At 56.4% G+C, this 25339-nt stretch overlaps 1 protein-coding gene across 1 annotated transcript in view; it reads right to left on the bottom strand.

The window, feature by feature from the left end:
* The window catches only part of GDPD5 (glycerophosphodiester phosphodiesterase domain containing 5), an 89892-nt gene that overhangs the window by 31814 nt on the left and 32739 nt on the right, over positions 1–25339 (bottom strand). Inside the window, exons 2-3 of the mRNA XM_054725629.1 lie at positions 22713–22795; positions 10553–10729 (exon numbers count right to left, since the gene is read on the bottom strand). Of these exons, the coding sequence (XP_054581604.1) occupies positions 10553–10669 (117 nt within the window). The 5' untranslated portion in view covers positions 10670–10729; positions 22713–22795. The remainder of the gene's footprint in view (positions 1–10552; positions 10730–22712; positions 22796–25339) is intronic.

Here is a 25339-nt window from a genome sequence, read left to right as displayed (position 1 = left end):
CGGACAGCGACCTCAGGCCAGGATGTGCACAGACACTGCTCCCTTCCACTGCTGGGGACCCTGCGGGTTTGGAACACCTCCCCCGGGTCCCCAAATAGAACCAGGACCCTGAACTCCATGTCAGGACAGCACCTGGCAGGAGCCACCTCCCTGACTTCGGATCCATAGTGAGCTCCTGTTTCCGGCCTGTCACCCGGGGCAGAGCGGCCTCTTAGCCTCCAGGGCAGGAGCTCAGCCGGCTTCTGCTCCCGCAGCTCCCGGGATGGGCGGGCTCCCTCGGATGCTGCCTGGTCGTCCTCTGGCCCGAAAGTTCTACCTTCCAAGAGAAGCTGGATAGGGACAGGCTGCGTCCGGGGGTCCAGCAACACTGGGTTTGAACCCCAGGCTGGCTACCGACTGAATGTGTGACCTTGGAGAAGACGTTTACTCATCGTCTCCGAGTGCCCGGGTCCTGCTCTGTAAATGGGACAGCGGGGCTGGCAGGTGGCACAGACCAGTAGAACCTGCAAGGTGCCTGGTGACGGGAGGGCCCTCGGAGTTACTTCTCTTCTCTCCATCCCTCCCTGAGACGCAGCTGAACCCGTCTCCTTGACTGCCCCCCCGCAGCTGGCTCTCTGATACCACACGGAACAAGCCCCGCAAAAGGGCAAAAAATACTGGGGTCAAATGACCAGGGGGAATATAATCCAGAGCCCTCCCTTCTCATTCACTAGCCAGGTGCCTGTGGGCCAGTCAATCAGGACATCAAGCTTCCGTTCCCCCTGTCCACAGGGATGACATCACCCCTATGTCATGGGAGGGCTGCCAGCCTGAACAAGATTACAGATGTAAGCTGTAAATCGCCAAATCCAGGATCGTTCCTGTAATTATCATTTCGCGTCTGACAGCCCTTTAATTACGTGAAGACAGTGATCAAGTCTCCCCCCGCCCGCCCCCTGCACTGCACCACATTTTTCCGGCTGCTGAGGAGAGCCAACAGATGGCCCACCCCCAGCCCAGGTGGGTGCCCGGATCAGTGGGCACACAGGTCAGGTCTGGCCCTGCAGGCTGCAGCCCTCGGAGCCACAGGGATGGAGAAAGAAGACCCCGGCCCGGCAGCTGCCCCATCTTGTCTCATAGCCCCACATCACTGGCCACGGAGGACAGAGCCCTGTGTGAGCTCTTCACAGAGCTGGTGGTTGCTCGGGGGTGGGGGGTAGGGACTTCTAAGAGCTCTCTACTTGCCCCCATCTCATCTCATCCTCTCCAAGCTCTGCAAAGCAGGTGGGATAGTCTAGTTGGAGGAAGCCAGGGCTCAGAGAGGGGAAGTGATTTCTCCCAAATCAAGAAGGGCAAACATAATGGTGGGACCAGAACCCACACCCAGGCCTGGTTGCCCCCAGTCCCAACTGTCTCAAAGCAGCCCGGAACAGGACGTGTAATTATCCTTGTCTGACTGAGGAGACAGACGCAGGAGGCAGGGCCTTGCCCTGGGCCACACAGCAGGTCACAGGCAATGCCAGGGCAGGGCCTCTGGAATGCCAGCGTCAGAAAGGATTTCAGAGGTCCTCTCGCCTTGTCCTCTGAAGGTCCAATTAGGAAATGGAAAAATCTGAGACCCCAAAAAGGGGACATGGCCTGGGAGCATGGACTCAGGACATGTCCAGGGTAAATTGGTAGGGAAATGCTAGAGAATCCAACAGAAGGTGTTGGGACATCCGGACATCTATTTGGTAAAAAATACAACTAGATCCCTACCTCACGGCCTAAACCAAACTGAATCCCAGCATCTCCCTCCAGGTCCTCGCCACCACTCTCTTGCAGGAGTGCTACACACTGGTGCCGGCACTGGAATATAAATCGGGCCTGGACTCCACTCTGAGCAACCCACCCAGATGACTGACCGGCCGACAGGCAACTCCAGTCCTAGGAGTGAGTGTGGCGAACAGGGTAACATGGGCTGCTGAGGAGCACACTGCCAGGTACGGAGGGCCTCCAAGAGGCTTCGCCTACAGCAAAGCTGGAGGAAGTGGGCTTGCTTAGGAGGACCAAGTCAGGGGGCCTCGATTCAGGCAGAGGGAGGGAGTGACGGTGCAAAGGCACAGAACCAGGCAGGTTTTGTTTGGGGAAATGGCTTCTTTTCTTATGGGCTTATAAAAGCTTTCTCTATGTAAGAGTATTAACCTTCACATATGGTGTATTTTTTAATTCTGTCATGTGACTTTAATTTTGTTATCAAGTGGGTTTTTTTTGGATAAAAATCTAAATTTTTAGGCAGTCAAATTTATCTCTTTCCTTTTATGGGTTTTGCCTTTGGTCTCACGTTTAAGGAAGGTGGCCCAAGATTACATATGTAATTCATATTTCACAGTGGTCATTTCCTGGCCTCACTGTTTGCATTTAAATCTGTGTGTAACCCATCTCTCTACAGCCATCTATCTAGAGCTCCGTACGGATGTCTACGTGTATGGAGAGAGGTTGGAAAGCCTTATCGCTAAAGCATGAAGACTGGAATTTCTTTGACTTTACATCTTCCCAAGCTGTTTGAGTCTTCTCAACAAATGTGTGCTTCCTCAAGAGAACAAAAATACATTTTAATCCATCTGGGACTTATTTTGGTTTGAGGTAAGAGGCAGGGATCTCGTTTTACTTCCACCAAACGGATGCTTCCGCTGTCCTGGTGCCATTTGTGACACGTGCAACAACTCCCACATTCAGTGAGCACAGAGGCGCATGCTCGGATGTGTGTGGTCTGCTTCTGGGTTGTCTCACCCCATGTGCTGACCCTGCCTGGTACGGCTTCTTCCGCATGGCGGGGCTCTGGCCCCTGGGCCACCCCTGTGGTCCTGGCTCTGCTTTGAGGTCCCAGAGCCCAGCTATGCCCTCAGCACCACAGAGCACCACACTGGAGAGAGAGATGGAGGGGTGCTATCCACCCAGTCTGCCCGCCTGCAGGCCAGATCTTGGGTGCCCAGTTCCTCCAATCACCAGCCTGTTTGACCCTCACCCACTTCCAAATGGGGGGACTGGTGCACAGAAAAAGCCCGGGAAATGTCAGCTGGGAAAGATGCGGGGAGCTCCCGGAAGGGAGAGGTGGGCAGGCCCTGGCAGGATTATTCTGGCCCGGACACAGGAGATTTGGGGGAGGGGTGGCCTGGGGAGATGTGAGACGTATGACAGCATGAGGGCCTCGCAGGCAAAGGGTTGAGAATCCCCACCCCCAGCCAGCTCCTGACAGCCTAAGAGGCTGGATTTATTTTTCTAGGCTCCAGAGAGCAGGGCAATTAGGCCTCTGTCTGCCCTTCTGCTGCTGGGGTGGGGTGGGGTGGGGTGGGGGGGGCGGGGGGGGAGGGGAGGGGAGGTCCTCAGAGCTGCTCATTAGGCAGGAGAATGGAACCAGGCCCAGCCGGAGCGCCCAGTTTCTCCCGCCCATCCTGTGGGCTGCATCCGTCCAAGAGGAGACCCGAGCAGAAGAGCTGGGAGTCTTAGGAGGGATGACCCCAGAGCCCCTTCGAGGGCCCTGCCACAGGGTGGTGGGTGGCCGCACGCCTTGCTGTTCCCCATCACCATGCTGTCCCGTCCACACTCCCTAAGCAGCCACTCAAGGCTGTCAGGAGTGTGGTGAACAAGGCGTGACCACTTCCCCAGGAGCACGGCGTGGCCATACCCCCCTCACAACATTCAGAGAAGAGCTAGGTGGGTGTGTGTGTGTGGGGGGGGGGGGGGTTCCCCAAAGGCCAGAGATGACATGGCTTTATTGCAGAGATAGATCCTCAGCTCCCGGTGCTGCCACAACCCGGGCACTCTCAGCCCGTCCTCTCTCTCACAATGCAAGGATACCACCTCCCCTCTTCTTATCCCCCCAGCAGCCCTGTAGGGTTCAGCAGGGGTGGGGAACCTTTTCTCTGCCGAGGGCCATGTATAACGTCATTCACAGGCCGTACAAAACCATCAACTTAAAAATCAGCCTGCTATGTTTGGTCCAACATTTCGTTAACTCACCCCTGATTGCCTTGGCAGGGCCAGACCAAATGATTCCGAGGGCCTTGTACAGCCCGCGGGCCAGACATTCCCTGCCCGCCTCTGGAATGGGGGCTTATCATCCCCATTTTAGGAATGGTAAAATGGAAGCTCAGAGGGTGCCCCTCTCACCTGCTGGGCCCCTTTCCCCCAAAGCCCCGAAGAAGGGAGCCGCCAGCCCTTTGCAAGTCCGTGGTAGGACACGGTTCCCCAAGGCGGGAGCAGCGGTGTCTCTGGTAAAGGACGTGAGGCACATTGGTATCCCTCATCTCCCCGGAGCTTTGGGGCATGAACATGCATCGCCATCTAACCCACACACAAGCTGGGACCAGAGAGGGTCTGGCCTTGCATCAGGTCACGCACTAAGTCACCGGAGGAGGCAGGGAAGAGGGCAGGCTGCGTGCCGCTCCCTTGGCCAGGAATGCCCACCAGGTGCTTCTGGCCGATGCTAATCGCATCCGGTCCCAAAGGCTGCTTCCTCCAGGGAGCCCTCCTTGATTCCCAAGTGGAACCCACTCTTCCCTGCCACACACCCATCCCTGTCATAGGCCCACATGGCGGTAATAGAACAGGGAGGTGGGGCGTCAGCCTTGAATCCTCCTGTACACTGGCAGAGCCCAACCCCAACCCCAAGGGTAGCCTGAGAGGTCCCATAGCTGAGTCTGCACCCTTCCCTGCCAGCCTCAGCCAGGGGCAGGGCAAGGCAGCTCACAGCTGCACTCTCCCGACCACCCCACACCTGTGAGCTCACTGGGATCCTGCCTCTCCACACAGTCACGGGGTGGCAGCGCATTCCCCTAACAGGCTTCCTCACTCCTCGTCCAGCTCAGGGCTCAGTCATCCCTCCAGTCCTTGCCCAGCCCCTCCTGAGCCAAGCCCTTTCCTCAAAACACTCAGAGTCTAGTGGGAGACACAGGAAGTCACACTCCACATGGCAGGTACTGCGAGAGCCCAGGGAGGGAGGGAAGGCAGGAGAGAGACCTGACTCATTTTTTTGGTGGGGGAAGGGGGGAACTTAGAGGAATAGACATCCTATACTAGTATAATAAAAGGCTAATATGCAAATTGTCCCCATGGGCAGGAGTTTGACCGACAGGGAGTTAGATATGCCCTGACCACCACGGGGCAGTGTGGAACATGGAGGGCATCAGCAACGCGGCGCTGGCAGCAGGCGGCAGTGGAGGTGCTGCCGGCCCCAATGGGCCCCCACAAGAGTGAGACCACAGCGGGATGGTGGAGCAGGTGAGCGGGCGGCGTCAGGCCAAGGCGGGTGCGGAGGGAGTCCCTGGTCGGTGGCGGCGGTAGGCAGCCAGGGGAAGGGAGGCCCCAGCGGGCAGCCGGCAGCTGTTAGGGACCCTACCCGTGCACAAATTTCGTGCACTGGGCCTCTCGTTTGCAATGAGCCTTGAAAGGCAGAGACAAAGAGAGTTCAGGCAGAGCTGTGAAAGGGGGCAGTGATTGTGGGATGGCTGCAGGGGCTGTGTGTGGGGAGGGGTGCTGATGAAACCCCCACAGCAGGTGTCTACTGCTCCCATCCTAGGAGGTAGGCAATTGGGGGTGGGGAGTTTTCTGTTTCTGTGTCCCACCCATCCCGCTGCACCATTCCTGGACTCTACCGAGGCCACTCTCCCCTCTCACGTACTCCTGGGCACAGCATGGTGGCCTCATCCTGCCGGGCTGGAAATCATGGGCCGACAGAGGCATCGTCAGACTCCCAACCTCTTCCACAGCCAGCCTGCTGACTGCACCTTCTAGGTGTCTCTAGATCCCTCCCTTCACTACCTCCCTGCATCCTCCTACCCCCAGGTGAGACCTCAGCCGTTCTCACCGGGCCCCCTGCCCTCCCCACCTCCACTAAGTCCCCTCAGCACTCTTTCTCTGAGATTTAACCAACAGTGGCCCTTGCACAGCCCGAGTCTGCCCAGGGTGAGTGCAGGCTCTCCGGCCCAGCCTCAGGCGGCGCCCTCCCCTCCTCACACTGGAGCCAAATGCTTTCAGTTCCCAAGTGCAGGACACTGTACACACAGCTCCCTGCCAGGGTCACGTCCCCAGTCTGGCACGATGGTGTAACTCTCTCAGGCACCGGCGCAGGCCAACGTTCCTGCCTGGGGTTTCCTGGCCTCGGCAGCGATCCCCTGGGTGGTCTGGGTGTGTCAGCTCTTGTCTGTCTGCTCCCCTGCCTGCCTAGGAGCCCTTCGGGGAAGGGGGACCGGGTCTGATACACCTGTGACCTCCAGGCCCGGAGCAGGTATCATGGTGGTTTGTTGATTGAATAAGTGACCAGTGCCTCCCAGACAAGACTGGTGTGGAAGTGGGGAGCGGGCGCAGGACTGGGGGTGCGAGCAGGGGCTGTACAGGTTGTGCCTGTACCTCCGCAGCTTGAATTAATCACTTACTCTGCCTGGAGCCCCATCCTTAAGATGGACGGGGTCCAACAGCCTCAAAACAGCCTGCAAAAGGCAGGCTGACTACACAAGTGCGAGGGTCGACGGCCACTGTCTCCTTCAGTGTCTTGGGCTGGGACGTTCCTCCAGGCATCTGACCGGCATCCCTCTTGCTACCGAGAAGCTGGTTCTGACACTGGGCTGCCTCCCACCGCTGCGCAGTCCTCAGGGCCCCGTGGGCACGGCCTGAGAACTGTCTTCTGTCCACCAAGGCCCTCACTGGCAGCATTGGAGTCATGAGTCACAGACAACAACCAATTCATTAGCCCCGGTTATAAAAAGCTCTGCTTCCCCTTCCCAGAGCGAGCGAGCCGCCTCCTGTTGCCAGGCTCCTCCACCCACTGAGCCGGGGCAGGAGAACGGCTCACTTCACCTCTCTGGTCCTCAGTTTCCTGTTTCCTTATTTGTCAAGTGTGTGTCCTGGGGGGAGGGGACCATGTGAGCCAAGGCTTGGGGCAGGAAGGAAGGAGGCCAGCTTGGACAGCGGGGAGGGGGCTCCTACTTGAGCCCTCTCTACCCCACACCCTCCCCAGGCTCCCCTCCCGTCCTGCAGGGCCAGGCCCCAGCCCGGGCAACACAGAGGGTCCCTCGTGTGGCAGGGAAGACTCTATCCATCTTGTCCAAAACGCTCCTGGTCCAGTGCTCTTTCTCCTGCATCAGGCAACTTCCCACGTCCTCTCCGCCCTTCCGTTCTTTTCCCTCTCGCAAGCTCTCGTGAAAAAAACACCTGGACTCAAAACACAGGATTCCTCCCCTACAGCCTCCATCTTCCTGAGGCTCTTGCTGCAAATCTGTCCCGGACTGCAGGAGTGACATGGCCTCGGTGTCTGACCCATAAGTGGGGCGTAACAACTAAACACGCCCCCCCCCCCCCCCAGGGGTGTTACAACAGTGAACAGGGCAAGGCGTGTAAGCCATATGCTCCCCAATGCAGTAGGTGCTCAGTCCACGTTCTCTGTCAGTCTCACACTTCACTCCCCAGCCGGGAGTGCAATGCCTCTTCCTCACCACCCGACTGTCACCCCATTTCACAGATGGGGCCCAGAGAAGTGGGCTTCACAGAAGAACTTGACCCCAGGCTTCTGAGCTGGGAGATGCAGGGGGTCTCCACTAAGAGGACCTGAGGGGAGGGAGTGCCTGGGCCAGTCCCCAAAGGAGGGGGCGCGGTGGGGATGAGGAGAGGCAGAGGCCCAGAGTTGGACGCCACCCCTTTGCTGAGGCCTCTCCTTCCCCCCCAGCCCGAGCGGCTCTCCCCTCCCTACCCAGCCTGTGCTCCCGGAGCTCACTCAGGGCCTCCATTTGTTCGCCAAAATGCACGGAGCACCTTCTCGGCACCAGCCCTGGCTCTGAGACACCAGAGGGCTGTCCCCGTCACTGTGTCAGGCCAGGGAGCCAGCACCCCATCACCCTCCTCACCCAGCTGTCTCCGAGGGACTGGGAGAGAAAAGGGTGAGCAGGCTGAGGCTGAGGCTGAGCCCGGGAAGTGGGAGGGGAAGCAGGAGCCCAGTGAGTGACAGGGAAGGGGGGCGGATGCTCATCCTCAGCTCGGAGTCTCAGGGTCACCTGAGGTGAGCTCAGCCCCTTCTGCAGAGGCCCTGCCACCCTGAGCTGCTGCAAAGCCCTCTGCCCTCTCCCAGCCGGCTGGCTCGTGACCTCCTGCAACCCTTCCTGCTTCTGCCCCACACCTGGCCCCAGACCTTGGTATTTGCAGCGCCTGCACCACTTGGGCTCCCAGTCAGCTCAAAACTGGCCTCAGCCCACTTCCTCCACTCTGGGCCCGGTTCGGGCCACAGCCAGGACCCATCACTTCCTGACTCCACAGCCGAGGACCGGCTGGCCCGCGCCCACCCAACGGTGTGCTCTGGGAGATACACCTTCCTCCAGGGTCTGCTGCGACCGCCAGGGAACTGTCTGCGTGGAAGCTCAGCCATGCTCTCCCCTCCTCCGCCTCAGCTGTCTCCCCGCCCCCACCGAGAGCTTTCCACCTACACTGCTGGGGTCAGATCTGAGCTCTGCCCTTTCCTGGCTGGTGTGACCTGGGCCCAGGCACGGACAACCTGGCTTCTGTCTCCCCTAGTGAAATGGTGGCCGGGACACCCAGCTCCCGGGCGTGTCGGTGCTCCGCACGGCGCCCGGCACCAGACACACGGGGGGAAGCTGACTGCTGCCCTCCCGTCTGCCTTTCCTGACGCGGGGAGGCCCTGCTGCCGGCCCCAGTCTGTGGGGAGAACGAGCTCAGAGCACAGCGGCGTGGCCGAGGAATTCCAAAGTCTTAACCCTCCCCCTCCTCCATTTCAGAGTGGAGAGGCCGAGGCGCGGGGCCCAGGAATCTCTGGTCTTCCTGACCAGTCACAGCTAGCACCGTGCCGGTCACTGCATGTCGCTATCGCATGCCATCCGCCCAGCAGGTCCTTGAGCGGTGCGAGTGCTATTTCATAGGTGAGAACGCTCAAAGTCAAGTGCACACTGCGGACAACAGAGGGGCACTGTCAGAAACCTAACCGAGAGTAACCTCACGGGGTGATCTCATCACACATTCCTAACCGGGAGGGACATGGTGAGCAGTCACACCCAGGCTCCTAACTCCTTTAGCAAAAGGTTCATCTCTGCCTCAAGCAAGCCCCGTCCGTTGTTTCTGTGCATCTAGGTTAACGCAGGTTTGAAATGCCTTTTTCAGACCCTTGGGAAGTGGAACTAACCTTCAGGGAGCACAGGGTCTTGTTAACGGTCCTGGAGGCCAAGGCCGGCCCTGCTTTCTCCCACCCTCCTGTGATCTTCCCGCCTTCATTCTAAACGCACAGGAGAAACCGCAAACCGCCCTTCCCCGGAGCATCGGAGACCTCGCTTCCCAGCACTGTCGTCAGTTTGGCTCAAATAAAGTCGATTACAATTCTCTACAGGTTTGGACGTTTCTTACATCGACAGGACAAGTAGAAGAGGCACAACTTGAACCTGAGGTCTGCCTGACTCCGGACCTCACAGTCTGCACCGCTGTGGGGGAGACCCTACGTCCACCTACGGCGGAGAGGCTGTCCCAGGCAGGGCCGCCGCCCCAGCCGCGCAGGGACCTGCTCTGTGACGTGGGCAGGCCCCTTCCTCTCCTGTGCCTCCGTCTGCCATGTTGCCTCTCTGCTGGGAGCGGGGGCATGACCATGAATCAGGCCAGCTACCACCAGGTACCTGCTTCTCACCACTGGGGAGCCATGAGCCCAGGCTCCTGACTCATCCAGCACTTCGTCCCTCACGGTCACAAGCAGAGAAGCAGAAGAGACGGGGGCGCAACTTGCCCAGCCTCCCCATCCAGGTAGCCCTGAGATGCCTGCCCGACCTTGGCCGCCCGCCTGGTTGGGGGCTAGCTGACTTTGGAAGCTGGCTTCTTTGTTCAAACAAGGAAGGAAGACGAAAGTTGTTTTTCAGGCAGCAAAGCTCTTAGATAAACACGAGTTATCTCTCTCTCTCTATTCCTTCTTAAAGGAATTGGGTTCCTTCAGAAAAGAAACTCGATTCACCGGCTGATAGCGCCCAGGGATGAAGTGCAGCCCGGAGCCTGGCCGGGGAGCGAACACTGAAGGAGGCTTTCTTATCCGGCCGAGCACCTGCTGCCAGCTCTGGCAGGCCCGTGGCTCAGGTGACAGGGCCCTGGTGCCAGGCCACCGCCTTGCCAGCTCCCAGGCTCCCGATGGCCTGGCCCACCTCCTCACCCTCCCCTCCAGCACCCCCACCTGCAGGCCTGCCGGTCTGGATCTGCCAGGAAGCTGAGAACTTCTGTTCACCTTGGGGTGACCCCTTCCTCTTGGAGTGCCCCTCCTGGAGCGCCCCTCCCTGCCCTGACCGCGGGAGCAGACCAGCCCCGCTGCTGTCAGAAGAGCGTTAACAACTGGGGATTCCCACGACAGAATGGCCTTCCCCACCTGGTCAGAGAGATTCAAGAATGGCCACGGGCCCATTTTACAGAAGGAGAAGTGAAACCCAGAAGGGGCACTGACCTGTCCAGAGGCACACAGCAGAGTGACAGAGCTGACACCCCTCCCCCACTCCTCCCCTGCCCCCCCTCACCCCCGACTCTGGGGCTCCCTGGGTCCTTTCGACCAGGTCCCAGTGGTGCTCACCGGTGTGGTGTCATCGTGCGAGCGCTGGTAGCGTTTCCAGCGGCAGCCGTAGATGCCCGTGAGGCAGGAGAGGCACAGCTGGGGCTCGTAGTACTGCAGGGGCTGGTGTCTTACCATGCTCGTGCCCGAGGCCCTGGTGCCCGGCCCTCAGGCGCCCATGGGGGCCCCAGGCTGGTTCTGTGGGAGAAAGCACAAGGCTGTGAGGCAGGGGAGTGGGGAGGCGGCAGCCCTAGATCCAGCAAAAGTCGTTGTAGCTGAGGTCAGGGTGGGTCAGCTCTGCACAAACCCCTGCAGGTCTCCCCGGCCACCCTCCCCTGATCTAATCCAGACCCCACCCTCAGCCACGCCTGCCCGCATACTGCCGGCTGCCTCCTCTGCCCGGAGGCCTCTTCCCTTAGGACCCGCATGGCTCCCTCCTTCCCCTCCTCCTCTCCTCAGGTCTTTACTCAACCAGGCGTCCCCAGGTCATCTTCTGTCAAACTGCAGCCCCTCCCCCTACCGCTCAGCCATTTTTAGCTTTATTTTTCTCGATCATAATTTCCTTTCTTTGTTTCTCGTCTGCCTATCCCACTATGATGTGTGTTGCACAAAGGCAAGGATGGTGTCTGCTTTATTCTCCGCTGTATGCCCAGTAACTAGAACAGAGCCTAGCACACAGAACGTTCCAAATAAATATTTCAAAATAGATTATCATAAAAAACAAATGAAATAAAATGAACTATCATAAAAGCTGACACGTACTGAGCATGTAAAATATCCCAGGCCCTGTGTGAACACTTTATAACCCTCGTTCCATCTCACGGTCCCAGGTGGAAGGCACTGTGTGTCCCAAGCCCGTTTGACAATTGAACAAACCGAGGCTCAGAAAGAGAAGCGGGCAGCGCCTGGGTGTGGTCAGTCTGGGAGTCTGGTGCCCTGACGAGTTCAATCCTTCAGGCTCAGGGAGACCCGGCCCAGCAGGGCTCGTGGGTAGAACCATGGGATGTGCCTAGTGGGTTGAGTTGCTGCCACCAGGAGTACCTGCCCCGGCCCTGCTTGGTGGCCTGGAGATACCTGCTGGGGCTCAGTGTTGGCCAAGTGCAGCCAGTGGCCAGTGGCTTGGGCACCTCACACATTCTGATGTCAGGCATCACCTGATCCTCAACACCAGTTATCATTGTCCCATTTTATTTTATTTTTTTTAAATATATTTTTATTGCCCTAGCTCAGTGGTCGGCAAATCTCGGCTCGTGAGCCACATGCGGCTCTTTGGCCCCTTGAGTGTTCTAACGCCACTTCTTCAAAATAGACTCACTCGCCCAGGCCGAAAACCAACTTCTGCGCGTGGGCCACGAAGTTTCAATCGCACGGTACGTGCGCGCCCGCACGTGGTATTTTGTGGAAGAGCCGCACTCAAGGGGCCAAAGAGCTGCATGTGGTTCGCGAGCCACGGTTTGCCGACCACTGCCCTAGCTGGTATGGCTCAGTGGATAGAGCATCGGCCTGTGAACTGAAAGGTCCCAGGTTCGATTCCAGTCAAGGGCACATGCTTGAGTTGTGGGCTCAGTCCCCAGTGGGGGGCTTGCAGGAAGCAGCTGATCAATGACTCTCTCTCATCATTGATGTTTCTATCTCTCCCTCTCCCTTCCTCTCTGAAGTCAATAAAACATATTTAATAAATAAATAAATAAATAAATATATTTTTATTGATTGTAGAGAAGAAGGGAGAGGGAGAGAGTGATAGAAACATCAATGATAAGAGAGAATCATTGATCAGCTGCCTCCTGCATATCCCCCACTGAGGATCAAGTCGGCAACCCAAGCATGTGCCCTTGACCGGACTCGGATCTGGGACCCTTCAGTCCCCAGGCTGATGCTCAATCCACTGAGCCAAACCAGCTAGGGCTCATTGTTCCACTTTAGAGATGAGGAGCGTGGGGCTCAGAGCAGCAAATGATTTACCCAAGGAGCCAGGACTCAACTCCTGGTCTGTGGATTCTAGACACTGAAGCCATTTGCTTTGCACCAGACCCTGTCCAAGGCTCTGGAGACAACGTGGACAGGACAGATGCGGTGACCCCTCAGGGCCCTCACAGGATCAGCGAGGGGCACGAGCAGGCCCACACTAGGCTCCAGGCACCATTCCAAGTGCTGTCCATACCCTAACTCTAACAGCAACCTACGGCGTGTTATCATTGTTTTTTTTTTTATTGAGATCTAATTCACACGCCATAAAATTCACCCCTTTAAAGTGTACAATTCAGTATTGAGCATTTTCGGCTTTTAGGATAGTCACGGAGTTGTGACTAATTCCAAAGCATTTTCATCATCCCAGCAAAAACTCCATACTCACCCCGTCCACCACGCATCGACCCCATTACCACCCCTCAAGCCCTGGCAATCACTAATCTACTTCCTGTCTCTATTTATGTGCCTAGTCTGGACATTTCATATAAATGTAATCATACAATATGTGGCCATTTGTGACTGCTTTTCTCACTTAGCAAAATGTTTGTAAGGGTCATCCATGCTGTAGCATAAATCAGTGCATTCCTTTTTACAGCTAAAGAATACTCAATTGTCCAGATAGACCATTTTACCCACACGCCAGTTGATGGACATTTGGGTTGTTACTGCTTTGTGGTTGTTACTGTGGACGAAAGGGGCCACATGCTGATCTGCATGGCCGTCTTGCAAACTCAGAGGCCTAAAGTATCCACAAAGGAAGGTCTGGAATTAAACTTTAACTAAAAGCAGTTATGGTGGGTAGTTACGTCCTAGGCCGGTATCTTCACTGACAAGGTCAACCTTTACCTTAACTGAGCTTATCTGCCTTTTTGCATATATGATAACATACCCTTGCCCTAACTGGTTTGGTTCAGTGGATGGAGCGTCGGCCTGCGGACTGAAGGGTCCCAGGTTCGATTCCCGTCAAGGGCATGTACCTTGGTTGCGGGCACAACCCCAGGAGGGGATGTGCAGGAGGCAGCTGATTGATGTTTCTCTCTCATCGATGTTTCAAACTCTCTATCCCTCTCCCTTCCTCTCTGTAAAAAATCAATAAAATATATATTAAAAAAAACAAACACATACCCTTGAAGGGTATCTTGTAACTTCCCTTTTTCTGGACCTCCTGGGGCACAACCAAATGTGCTGGGTGCCAGGACAGATACCACAAATTCCTTCATTATCGTGTTAATTGTTCCTGCATCCACCTAAGTATGTGTCCATCATTACATCATTTTACTTTTTATCTAATCCCAGGTCCCCGCCCCCCGGCCCTCCATTTTGCTTTCTCCCGGCTCTCTAATCTATCACCAATGGATTTCATGTAACCCACCTACGTCCCTTCCTTTGATTGAAATTATAAATACAGATGTAACCCGCCATTCTCCGGAGCATTATCTCAATTCGTTGAGGTTCTGCCTCCCGGCATATGTCGACAGTTTGGCTCAAATAAACTCACAAAAATTCTTCACAGGTTTCAGTGTTGTTTGTTTTTTACGTTAACATTAACGAACAACACCGCTGTGAGTAGGTTTCTGTGTGAACAAATGTTTTCATTTCTCTCGAGTCAGTACTTTGGGATGGAATTGCTGGGTCATATGATTTAACCTTTTGAAGAACCGCCAAACGCTGCTTCCCCGAGCAGCTGCACCATTTTACATCTCAAAGCACTATCATTACCATCTCCCTTGTACACTTGAGGAATCTGGAGCACAGAAAGGGTTAGCCACTGGCCGTAGGTGACCCAGCAGAGCCAGGCAGTCTGGCTCCAGGGGCCTTGCTCTACCTCAGGGGCCATATCCAGCCAGCCACCCATTTTTGTCTCCCATCCAAGTACTAACCAGGACCGTCCCTGCTTAGCTTCCAAGGTCAGACGAGGTCAGGTGCGTTCTAAGTGGTATGGCCATAGATAGCCAACTACTTCTGCATAGCCCATGAGCTAAGAACGATTTTTACATTTTTAAAGGATTGAGAAGAGAAAAAAAATCAAACAAGAACACATTTGTGGCACATGAAAATGATATGAGAGTCACATTTCAGTGGATCCATAAATAACGTTTCCTAGGAGGCAGCCAGGCTCACTTGTTCATGCATTTTTATGGCAGCTTTAACTGTAGCTGCAGAGCTGAGGGGTTACGACCACGTCCATATGGCCCACCAAGCCTCAAATGCTGCCTGGCTCCTTTAAGGGAGTGTTTGCTGACCCCTGTAACCACCGGGCTGCAATGGCTCTTAAGTGCAGCACATGGCGGAGAGAGTAAAAGGAGGCTCTGGGCACTTAACACCGGGCAGAGAGGGTCAGCCACGCTTCCTGGAGGCAGCACTGAGCTGAGGCCTATCACATGAGCTCCTAAGACACCTCTTTTTTTTCTTTTTCGCCCCCACCCACCCCAAGATGCCTCTTTCTAAATGCCCAGGGGCTGCACCACAGGGGCACCCAGGGTTTCAGGCCCACCCCCTACTTCCACCTCTGGGCCTCATTCAGGACCTCTGCCTTCCACCCCCACCCTCATCCCAGCCCCCACCAAATGCTAACCTCAGCACAGGGCGTCCAGCCTCCAGTCTGAGGAGAGAGATGCATTAGGGGCTTGCTGGGAATATCGACTGATCCAGTGCCTCCTAATTGCTGGGAATTGTGTGGTGCAGTCTCTGTGCCCGTGGTTCCCCGGGGAGGCAAGGGAACATGGTGCAGCTGCTGGGAATTCTCTGAGTCGGAGCCGAGCCGTGGGCTTGGGGGACAGTAAGGGATGGGGATGCTATTGCGGTCGGCCTAGCTCCTGTGGGGTTGGGGAGGCCTGGGGAGCACATGGGGGGTGCCCTCAGCTTTACGCAGCCAGATCTCATCCAGTGCACCCCCAGATTAGGTCGACCACCACATTTGCCCTCAGGAAGGGAGGGGGCAGCTAATATTTAGGAAGAAGCCTGGATTCATCCTGTGTCAGCCGCTGACTGGCACTGTGGCTGAGGCCTCTCAGCATTCTCCCCTGAGCCTTGCTTTCTGAATCTGTAAAGTGGGGTAACAGCCTTTGCCTTGACTTCAATAGGGACCAGAGTTTGCGGGGAGGGTGCCAGGAGGGCACATGGCTGCAGTGACTGAGGCAAGCAGAAGCCCACACCCAGGTGCCCCTGCCCTCACATTCCTTTCCCAGGACCCCTTACCCTGGGACTGGCTCCCAGGTGAACTCCGTTCCGCCCTTCCCTGCTCGCCCACCCCCACAGCTGAGCAATACAATCCCTAGGCATGGAAATTCCATTCAGATCTGGAGAAGAGGGAAGTGGAACTGTCTGCACTGGCCTCAGCCCAGTGCTCAGCTGACTGTGGCTCTTGGAACGGCCTCTCCCCAGGAAAATCTTCACACGATTCATAACGCCAGGCACCCTTTGGGAGGCAAACCTCTTCTCTTTTCTTCCCACGTTCTGCTGGGGTCATCGCGTCCACTCCCACGGCTTTGGTTACCAGGTACAGCCAAGGCCACCCAATCTTTGCTTCTCCATCAAGATAGAGGCTCCTGGCTGTCTCCGGGGGTGTCACTCAGGCCCTGCACAGACACTGACCTCCTCACCACCCCCAATCTGCTTCTCATATCCCTCAAAGCCCTTCTCTCACCATCCCATTGGCTACTGCCCTAGGGAAAGGAAGGCACTGGCCATGAATCCAAGCTCCCAACTGAGCTATCGGAAAGATTTGTTTGTTTGTTTTTTGGTTAATCCTTACCTGAGGATATTTTCCCATTGATTTTCAAAAGGCAAAAGATTTATGCGATCTAAAGATAAACCAGAGTATTTTCCATTGATTTTTAGAAAGAGTGGAAGGAGGGGGAGAGACAGAGAGAGAGAAACATCTATGTGAGAGAGACACATCGATTGATTGCCTCCCACACGTGGCCCTGATTGGGGCCGGGGATTAAGCCTGCAACCCAGGTACACGTCCTTGACCAGAATTGAACCGGGGACCCTTCAGTCTGCAGGCCGACATTCTATCCACTGAGCCAAACTGGCTAGGGCTAGAGAAAGATTTTTTAAAGGCACATGACCAGGCCCCTCCAGTTCCTCCAGCCTCACCACTCCAGAGCCTGCTGTCCCCGCGTCTGATTGACACCTCCTGACCCTTCCAATCTCAGCTCAGATGTCACCTTTTCCAGGGAGCCTTCCCTGAGCCCAGGTTTGGTTAGAGCCCTTCCCAGCCTCCCATAGCCCTGAGCGTCCCTAATGCTTCCTGGACACCCTGTGTGAGCACTGTGGACATGTCCTTCTCCCCCACTGGATGGCCTGAGTTATTCCTACATCCCCAGTGGCCAGCACCGGGCAGCCAGAGGAGGAGGCACAGGGCTTCCTGGACTGTACAACCGAGAAGGCCTGGAAGTTCTACTAACAGAAAGTGCCGCTCAGACGCTGGCATTCAGACAAGCTCCCGGAGACCAAACCCTGCCCCCTCCCCCTCTCTTCCCGCCAGGGCAATGGCATTACTTAGGATCAATTGATTTCTCCAAGCCACCTCCCAGGGCATCAGCCAAGTTCCCAAGAAATCCCCTGCCCGGAACCCCTGCTTGGCTCTGGGACAAGAGGTAGCCCCCACCTCTGAGCCCCACCCCGCAGCACCAAGTCCCGATTTGTCTGAATTCTCGGTCCCTGCCCTGAACTCCTGTTTGCACAGGGAAGGGCCTTCCAGGAGTCCGGGCCTGAGAAGCACGGAGCGCCTGCTTACAAAGCTGCAGGGTCCTCTCCCTCCCTGATGTCCTGGGAAGGCACCCAACCCACTTCCCGGTTCCTCTTCCCTCCCATGACCCCGAGGCTCCGGGCCCTCATTGCCCCCATCTCCTGCTGCCTGTGGCCCAAGCCCACGCTCTTTCCTGAGAGCGGAAAGGCTCTAGGCCAGGTGTCAGTGCCCAGGTTCCAGCCTAGTCTCTTGCGACTGACTTGTAACTTGGCTTAGACAGGTCGCTAGCTCTCCCTGCGCCTCATTTTACTCGTCTGAGAAATGGGACCTGGATGGAAAAACAAATAAAAGGACCCGAGCTGCAATAAAAAGGAACAAAACACGGAGCCGTGCGACAACACGAAAGAATACTGAAGACAGGATGCCAAGCGAAAGAAGCTAGTTACAGAAGGTGGGGTGGGGCTTGCCGGGCCCGTGCTGAGCACCGCGCCTGTGTCCTCACCTGGCGACAACCTGCCAAGTGGAGCCCACAGGCTTCTGTGACAGATTAGAAACATGGGCCCCAGGCGCAGGGATGAACAAACTGGTCCATCCAGAAAACGGAATATTACCCAATGATAAAAAGAAATATGCTACCTCGCCACGCAAAGACAGGAAGGGACCTTAAAAGCATATTGCTATGCGACAGAAGCCAATCTGAAAAGGCTGCATGCTGTTGGATTCACCTACATGACATTCTGCAAACGGCAAAATGATAGAAGCAACAAAAGATCAGTGGTTGCCGGGGTTGGGGATGGATTTTTAAGACTGAAACTATTCTCCATGATACTGTAATGGTGAACACATGTCATTATACATTTATCAAACCGCTTAGAATATGGACCCTAATGCAAACCATGGACTTCAGTTAACAATGCTGTATCCACGTTGGCCCATCAGTTGTAACAAATGCGCCACCCTAATGTTAAGATATTAATAGGGGGAACTGTGAGGTGGGGCAGGGAGAGCATGTAGGAACTCTCTGTACTTTCTGATCAATGTTTCTATAAACCTAAAACTGTTCTTTAAAAAAAAAATACAGTCTATTAATTGAGTATATATGCATTTAATGTAGATATCTATATCGATTGACAGATATATAGCCACACCCAAGACATTAAGTGATTCCCCCAAGGCCAAAGAGCCAATGGGCACGGAAGAGGGGTGTGAATCCAGGGCTGCTGACGCTACAGCCCAGAGGAAGTGCCTGCCCACGTTTCTGCCATCCTCCATGTCTCTGCCCGCCACAGCCTCGGTGTCACTGCAAGCTGCACCTCATAGGGCCAAGCTCAATATTTTGGTTGGCTCCAAGGGAGCAAGAGTACGGAGGAGGGCCAAGAACCCAGGGGAGAGACGGGGAACCCCCACACACCATGACGGGCACAGGGCTGGGGCTGGCAGACACCTGATCTTCTCCAGCAGCCTGCCAGGGCCCTGGGGAAGGAGGCAAAGCACAAATGCAGAGGAGGAATCGCTCCCCTTCTCCTTGGCCATGGCTGCCCTCCCTGGGGCCTCAACCCCAGTCCCACCCCAGGGCTGCAGGCTGTGGTCGAGCGCAGCCACAGGCAGGCTGGGCGACCTCCAGAAGCCTCTGGCCGTGGCTCTCCCGTCTGTATCCTGAGAGGGTTTCAACACCACCAGATGATCTCCAAAATCCTTCTGGGCACTCACCTTCTAAAACCCTTTCACCACCTGCTCTCTCCTCATCCCCAGGAGAGGAGCAGAGATGGGACAGCTCAGGGAGGAGGGACGGGCAATCCCACAGTCCTTGTCTGGTCTGAGGCGCAGACCCCCTCCACTCCTAGGGCTAACGGCTGGGAGTCCTGAGCCTGCCACTGACTGGAGGCATCAAAATGAGGCCTGTGACCAGGTTAGAGGCTGGTCATGACCCTGCCCGTGGGATGGCTTGCATGGAGAGATCTGGGCTGCCCCCATTACACTATGGACTGGGGCAAGTCACTCCACTTCTCTGAGCCTCAGAGAAAGCCCTGCATTTTAATGGAATCAACAGAGAAGGTAAGCAGAGGCGGGACAGGAAGGAAATCTGTCACTGGGGCAGCTGCCAGTGGGGAGAGCCCAGGAGAGGAGGTGCCAGGAGGGAGGCCTCCTGTGTCACCGCACCATTCTTTGGGAAAAAGTTACTCACGAGCTGAGGCTGGCGCTCAGCAGGAGCCCTCAGAGATCAATCCTGCCGTAATTAGGGCCATTATTAACCTCTTGGCACGGAGGAGGTGTCTGAGCCTCCTGTTTACACAACACGTCTGTCCCAAGAGACCTCGGACTGCTCTTCCTTGGGGGGCAGGCCAGGCTCACTGCATCCCAGGCGTGGGTCCTCCTGTCGGAAGTGCTCCCTGCTTGTCCCTGGGAGCCATGGCCTCTGGTTCCACCTGTCCCATAGCTAAGGCTCTGTAGGTCATTCAGTAAATGTTTGAGAAGGCCCCACAGTGTGCCAGGCACTCCTGGGAGCCAAGAAAGATTGACAGAGAATCAGACACGGACCTTCCTTTTAGGGGGGGCACCTCTTCGCAGCAACAGCACAATTCTGACCACACGGCCAGTGTTTTGCTGTTAACAAAGAAGTCTCCCTCACATCGTTTCCATGAAGCGTCTCACCTGCTCTGCAGGTAAGTACCACATCCCCGTTTTACGGCAAGGAGGCAAGGTTGGAGCAGGTCAGGACAGGTCTGAGACGCACCCGTAGTTAAGGCCCTCGGGGAACAGAACCACATGTTTGGAGCTACTGGCTGAACAGGAGCCAGGCTCAGGACCCTGCCCAGGAGCCTTGGGTTCTCCTGGCACAGAACGGACCTCTCTTTCCCAAGTCAGGGCTACGGGCTTGGGCAGAGAGCGGAGCTTAGCATCTCAGACTCAAAAGCTCTAGCGGCAAACAGAGTCTTAGAATCACCTCACCCAAGACTCACGCCATCGTGGAACCCTAGTGCAATCCAACAGAGCTATCCCTGGATCTCAGATTATTAAAATCATCGAAAGTCAGCACCAGGAAAGACCTGCCGCCTTCCCATCCAGCCTCGCTCTCCACGCAGAAACCCCAGCACAGGTCCTAGTGGTGGTTCCCAGCAGAGCGGCCTGCGTGGGCTTGCAGGCTCTCTGTGAAGGCCGCCCTCCCTGGAGGGCTGAGTGGTTCACTCCTTCAGTCAGGCCTGCAGAGAGCCCTCCTGAGAGGAGTGGCCTGCCCCCTGTAACCCCCCCGTGCCCCCCTCCCGCAAAAAAAAAGGCACAGAAAAACCACAACCACCTGGCACTGACAGGCTCTTCCTGGAGCAGGCAGAGGGAGCCAATGTCCCCGGGGCTTCAGGCTGGGCCTCAGGGGCCAGACCAGGGGCCTGGTGAAGGGGAACACTTTCCCTCTCAGCCCCTCCCAGGAGCCGGGGGATTCTGCCACAGGGACCAGGCTGGCTTTTCCCAACGCCTCTCCCCGAGTCCCAGGGAAGGGGGCACCTGAATGAGAGGAGGAGGAGGAGGAGGAGGCTGAGTCTGGCAGGAACGTGCACTGAGCAAACTTGTCTCGGGCTAGTTTTTGCCCCCTGAGGGGATGGAGAGCGATGATTTATTTTATTTATTTATGTAAAATAGTGGGGTTATGACACAAACAGGCTTCCTCATCAGGCCCTGGGGTGGGAAGAGAAAAACAAGTCCTGCCATTTAAGGAGTCTTTCCCTTGCTTCCTTCCACTAACACCTACCTGTCTCCCCTCCCCTCCCCTCCCCTCCCACCCCCCCTTTCATACTGCAGTGTTCCCTGCACCCCACACTGCCCACCTTCCCACTGCCCTGCCTTGGCTGGAGCTGGGGCCTCTGCCAGGAAAGCCCTCCCCCCACCCCAATACACATCCCATCCATCTTAACAAGTGGATCCTGTGCAAAGCTCAGTCTGACACCGCCCCCCCCCCCCCCCCCGCCCCCGCCCCCGCCCAGCCCACTGCCTCCTCCCCCTGTGCTCCCATCTGGCAGAGCTCCCGAGACATGATCACAGGCCCGTGTGCTCGGCAATTATCTGCTTCCGTGGCTGCCATGCCCACCAGGCTGAAAGCCTCCCCAGCGGCAGACTTCTGATCCACTCCGCCAGCAACCCAGGCCCCCTCCCTGCTGGAGGAGCCGGGGTGCAGGCGACCCGGGTCCCTGCCCTATGCCAGCACCACGAGGTGCCCGCGTGTCTGTCGGCCAGAAAAGCTGGTTCCATGTGCAAAGGAAGGAAAGAAGGAGCCAATCAGGGCCTCGTCCACCGCACACGCGCAGAGCCCTCCGAGCCTGATCCCACCTCTGCCGCTGCCTCTTCTCATTTACAGAAAAGCCAAGTTACTTAAAAAAAGGTCTCAATGAAGTATCCCCCCCCTCCCCCACACACACAATTTTCCCTTAAGCCGCTGGTATCTGCTTGCACACTTCTGTTCCCCATCTAGCATAAGGGGACCTCAGATTTAGCCCAGAATCCGGACTCCTCACGGTCACTCACATCTCTCTTCGTCACGGGGCTCTGGGAAGAGCAGCAGCCCCCCTACTTCCAGGCAAGTCTGAGGATCTGGGGCCTCAACGTTTCTACCTCTCTCCCCAGGGTCCAGGTTTCCATTCGGTAACCAAAGAACGCCAGCCTTGCTCCAGTGCTGAGGAAGACAGTCCCAGGAGTTGGTGGCCCGCACACCTTCGAGGCTCCGCTCCTACCAAGTCCATGACTCAGGGCCTCCCGTCCCATTATTTGCTATTCATGCCTTTGGCTGAAGCATCCTGCTCTAGGATTCTCTCTTAACACACAAATCTCCCCCTGGAAAGGGGAGGGCAAGGTAACTTCGTTTAGGACGTGGCCCTGGAGCAGCAGGAAATCACGGGGTTGGGAGTGTGCGCGGAGAGCCAGCCTGCCTGGGTTTGAAACCCAGCTCTACCACTTCCTAACGGAGCAAATTCCTTAATGCCTCCGCACCTCCGTCTCCTTAGTTATAATAACTGCCAACCTCCCCGGCTGCTGTGAGGATTACAGGAGCTTATACGTGTAAGGTGCTTAGGTAAGTGCAGGTACACTTGAGTAAGCCGGAGCGGCCGCTCTTCCTTCTCCTGCTTGTAAAATGGGGCAATAGTCCCGCTCCCCCTGCCTGTTTTTGTAAACCGTGAAGTGCCGCCCCCCTGTGAGAGGCAGACACTGTTTTAGAGCCCGGCGGGCTGCTCCGTGTAGCTTGTCTCTAACTCCTTTCTCCCTGCCTCCTTCCTTCTTTTTTAAAAAAAATATATTTTTATTGATTTCAGTGAGGAAGAGAGAGGGAGAAAGAGATAGGAGCATCAGTGATGAGAGAGAATCACTGATCGGCTGCCTCCTACACCCGCCCCCCCCCCCAGCCTCCCCACTGGAGATCAAACTCGCAACCCAGGCATGTACCCTTGACCGGAATCGAACCTGGGACCCTTTAGTCCGAAGGCCAATGCTCTATCCACTGAGCCAAACCGGCTAGGGCCTTTCTTTTTTCTTTACCTGGAAGAAGGTACCAGTGGCTGTGAGCTGGGCTCCCAAGGGTGTCCTGTCAGGAAGGCAGTGACGTCACTTCACTGGGAGAGCTGTGGGGACAAGGGGACAAACCCGGTCAGATCACTCGTCAGTTCCCCCTGCCTTCTCCCCTCCCACCTGCCCCTGAGTGGGCCCCCACACTGTGCCCACCTTGTGTTGGGTTTGGGGTCCAGGGATGGGCACACCTAGTCTCTGCCTGGAGAAGTCACCAAGCGGGTAGGTGAGCCGAGGAGACACACGTGATCCCGTTGTGGGCCATGAGACCCCTCACACGCAATCCCCCTCCACACATGCTGTCCACACACCAGCCTGACCCCAAACCCAGTATAACCTGCTCCCTGAACCAGACTTCCTCCCCTTCCCCAGGACCCGCGGAACATGATCCCAGGTCCGGCCGCTCTGGGACGAAACCTGGGGCTGTGCCCAGCTGCTGGCAGGCAGAGGCCCTTCCGTGCTGCCCAGGGACCTGCTTCTCCAGAGGTAGCCGCCACCCCAGCTGTTCTAAAGCAGCCGCAGAGGAAGGGCTGGAGGGCTGGAGGCGGGATCTGGGGCACCGAAATTATGTGGCTTCCTTCTGACTCATGCACCACCTCCCCCAACACCAGCTCTTACAGCCCACTGGGCAGCCCTCCTGCCCAGGAACGGGGAGGAAAGCTGGTGCCAACAGGCCATGAGGAGAGAGGGGGGAAGGGGAAGGGGTCCCGGTCAGACTGCAGGCTTCAGAGGATGCTGCCACCTTGCCCTTTAGGGGACACAGGCTGGCAGGGCCGGGGGCCTGCCTAGGCCACCCAGAATGTCAGAGGCAGAGCCAGGGCTGGAACCCAGGTATCCTGGTACCCTGCAGACCCAGCGCAGTGGGAAATCAGACCTGGTACCCAGCAAAAGCTCATGCCAACGTGAAAACTCTCTCTAACCCAGTCGGGCCCTGGAGCCACACGCCAGCCATAAACACACAGCCAAGACTCAGCCCTGGATGGGAAGGGGACAGAGCTGGGTTCGGGGACAGTTTGGAAATGATATCCTGCTACTGAGGGACAGATCCCTGGGGCACCCGCAGCCCTGTGCCCCCCACCTCCACAGTGCCCGAGGGTACTGCACTTACAGATTACAAAACACACTTATTTCCTTCATCTCCCACAGGGATCCTTAGACCTCAGTGACAAGAGGGCACAGCAACAGAGCAGGGCTTCCCAGACTTGCATGTGCAAAGAAGTGACCTGGAGCTCTCGTTCAAAGGTAGCCTGATCAGGAGGTCTAGGCTGGGGTCTGCGAGTCCACGCTTCTGACAAGCTCCTGGGTGATGCTGAGGCTACAGGTGCAGGGACCACAGTTTGAGTAGCAAGACCACAGCATGGGTCCTGGGGTCACACGGCACAAGTTAGAATCTTGGCTCTTACTATGTGGACTTGGTAAGTGCTTCAATCTCCTTATGCATAAAACAACAATAATACCTGCCCATGGAGTTGAGGCTTGAGGATTACGTTATGTAAAATGACTAAAGGGATTATTATTTCAGGTTTTTAAATGGCGCCTCTGAGAGGGAGGCACATCCAGCAAGGAGCAGAGCCAGAATTCAAACCCAACTTTCTCTCCCTCTTTCTTGTTAAAATAAATAAATAATGTTTTTATTGATTTTTAGAGAGGGAGGGAGAGGGATGTAGGGATAGAAACATTGATGAGAGAGGAACATCGATCAGCTGCCTCCTGCACACCTTCCACTGGGGACTTGGTCCGCAACTCGGGCATGTGCCCTGACCGGGAATTGAACCTGCGACCTCTTGGTTCATGGGTTGATGTTCAACCACTTGACCCACACCAGCCAGCCAAACCCAATTCTCTTCACGTAAATCCTACAACACCAAGCTGCCACAAAATGTCACAGCCAGCATTCCCCTCCCCAACCCGCCCCCCTCCCCCCCCCGAATTAGACAGACTTGGCTACTGAGGCCCCGAGATGGGCAAAGAATGACAAGGTCACCAAAAGTTGGCATCAGAAGTCCAAGTCCATCACTCCTGGCCTAGTGCACTTTCTATCACACTTCACTGTCTTGCAAGGAAGAGAAAGTATCACAAATCCGTCCTACGGGGTCCCCGCTCTGCTGTCAGCCCCCACCTGGGCAGCAGCTACCCTGGGAACCAGATGTGGGAGCGAACAGCTGGGTGTGGAGGCTGCCCCTCCGCCCACGGCAGCCTGAGTTCCCGGCTCTCTCAGAGCCCTGCCCACCAAGCTGGGTGAGGAGAACAGCTTAGCATCCTCCTTCCACCGCCATCTCCTACCTCCAGTCTACGGCACTGCTCAGGCTCAGGGTCACCCAGCTGGGGTCGCAGGCAGAGGGTGGCCCAGCTGGAGCCTGCCTCCGCCCCCACCTTGGCGTCCCAGCACGAGGCCAGCGGGAGCCTGTGAGTCACCTGAAGGAAGTGCTCAGCCCCAAACAGGAAGTGGCTCTTCAAACAGAAACCCCCTATAGGATCTCCCCGGGGGCCCTGTGGTGGGGGGCCTGGGTAGCAGAGTCTGATGAAGGGAAGTGGATCGGGACGGTCAGATTTTACCTGAAACTCAAACACGGCACCCATCCCCCCGCTGTGAAACCTCG

Source organism: Eptesicus fuscus, chromosome 13 (genome assembly GCF_027574615.1).
Source record: "Eptesicus fuscus isolate TK198812 chromosome 13, DD_ASM_mEF_20220401, whole genome shotgun sequence".
Classification (NCBI taxonomy): domain Eukaryota; kingdom Metazoa; phylum Chordata; class Mammalia; order Chiroptera; family Vespertilionidae; genus Eptesicus; species Eptesicus fuscus.
Note: the sequence above shows the minus strand (reverse complement) of the source record. Positions and strands in the feature narration are given on the sequence as shown.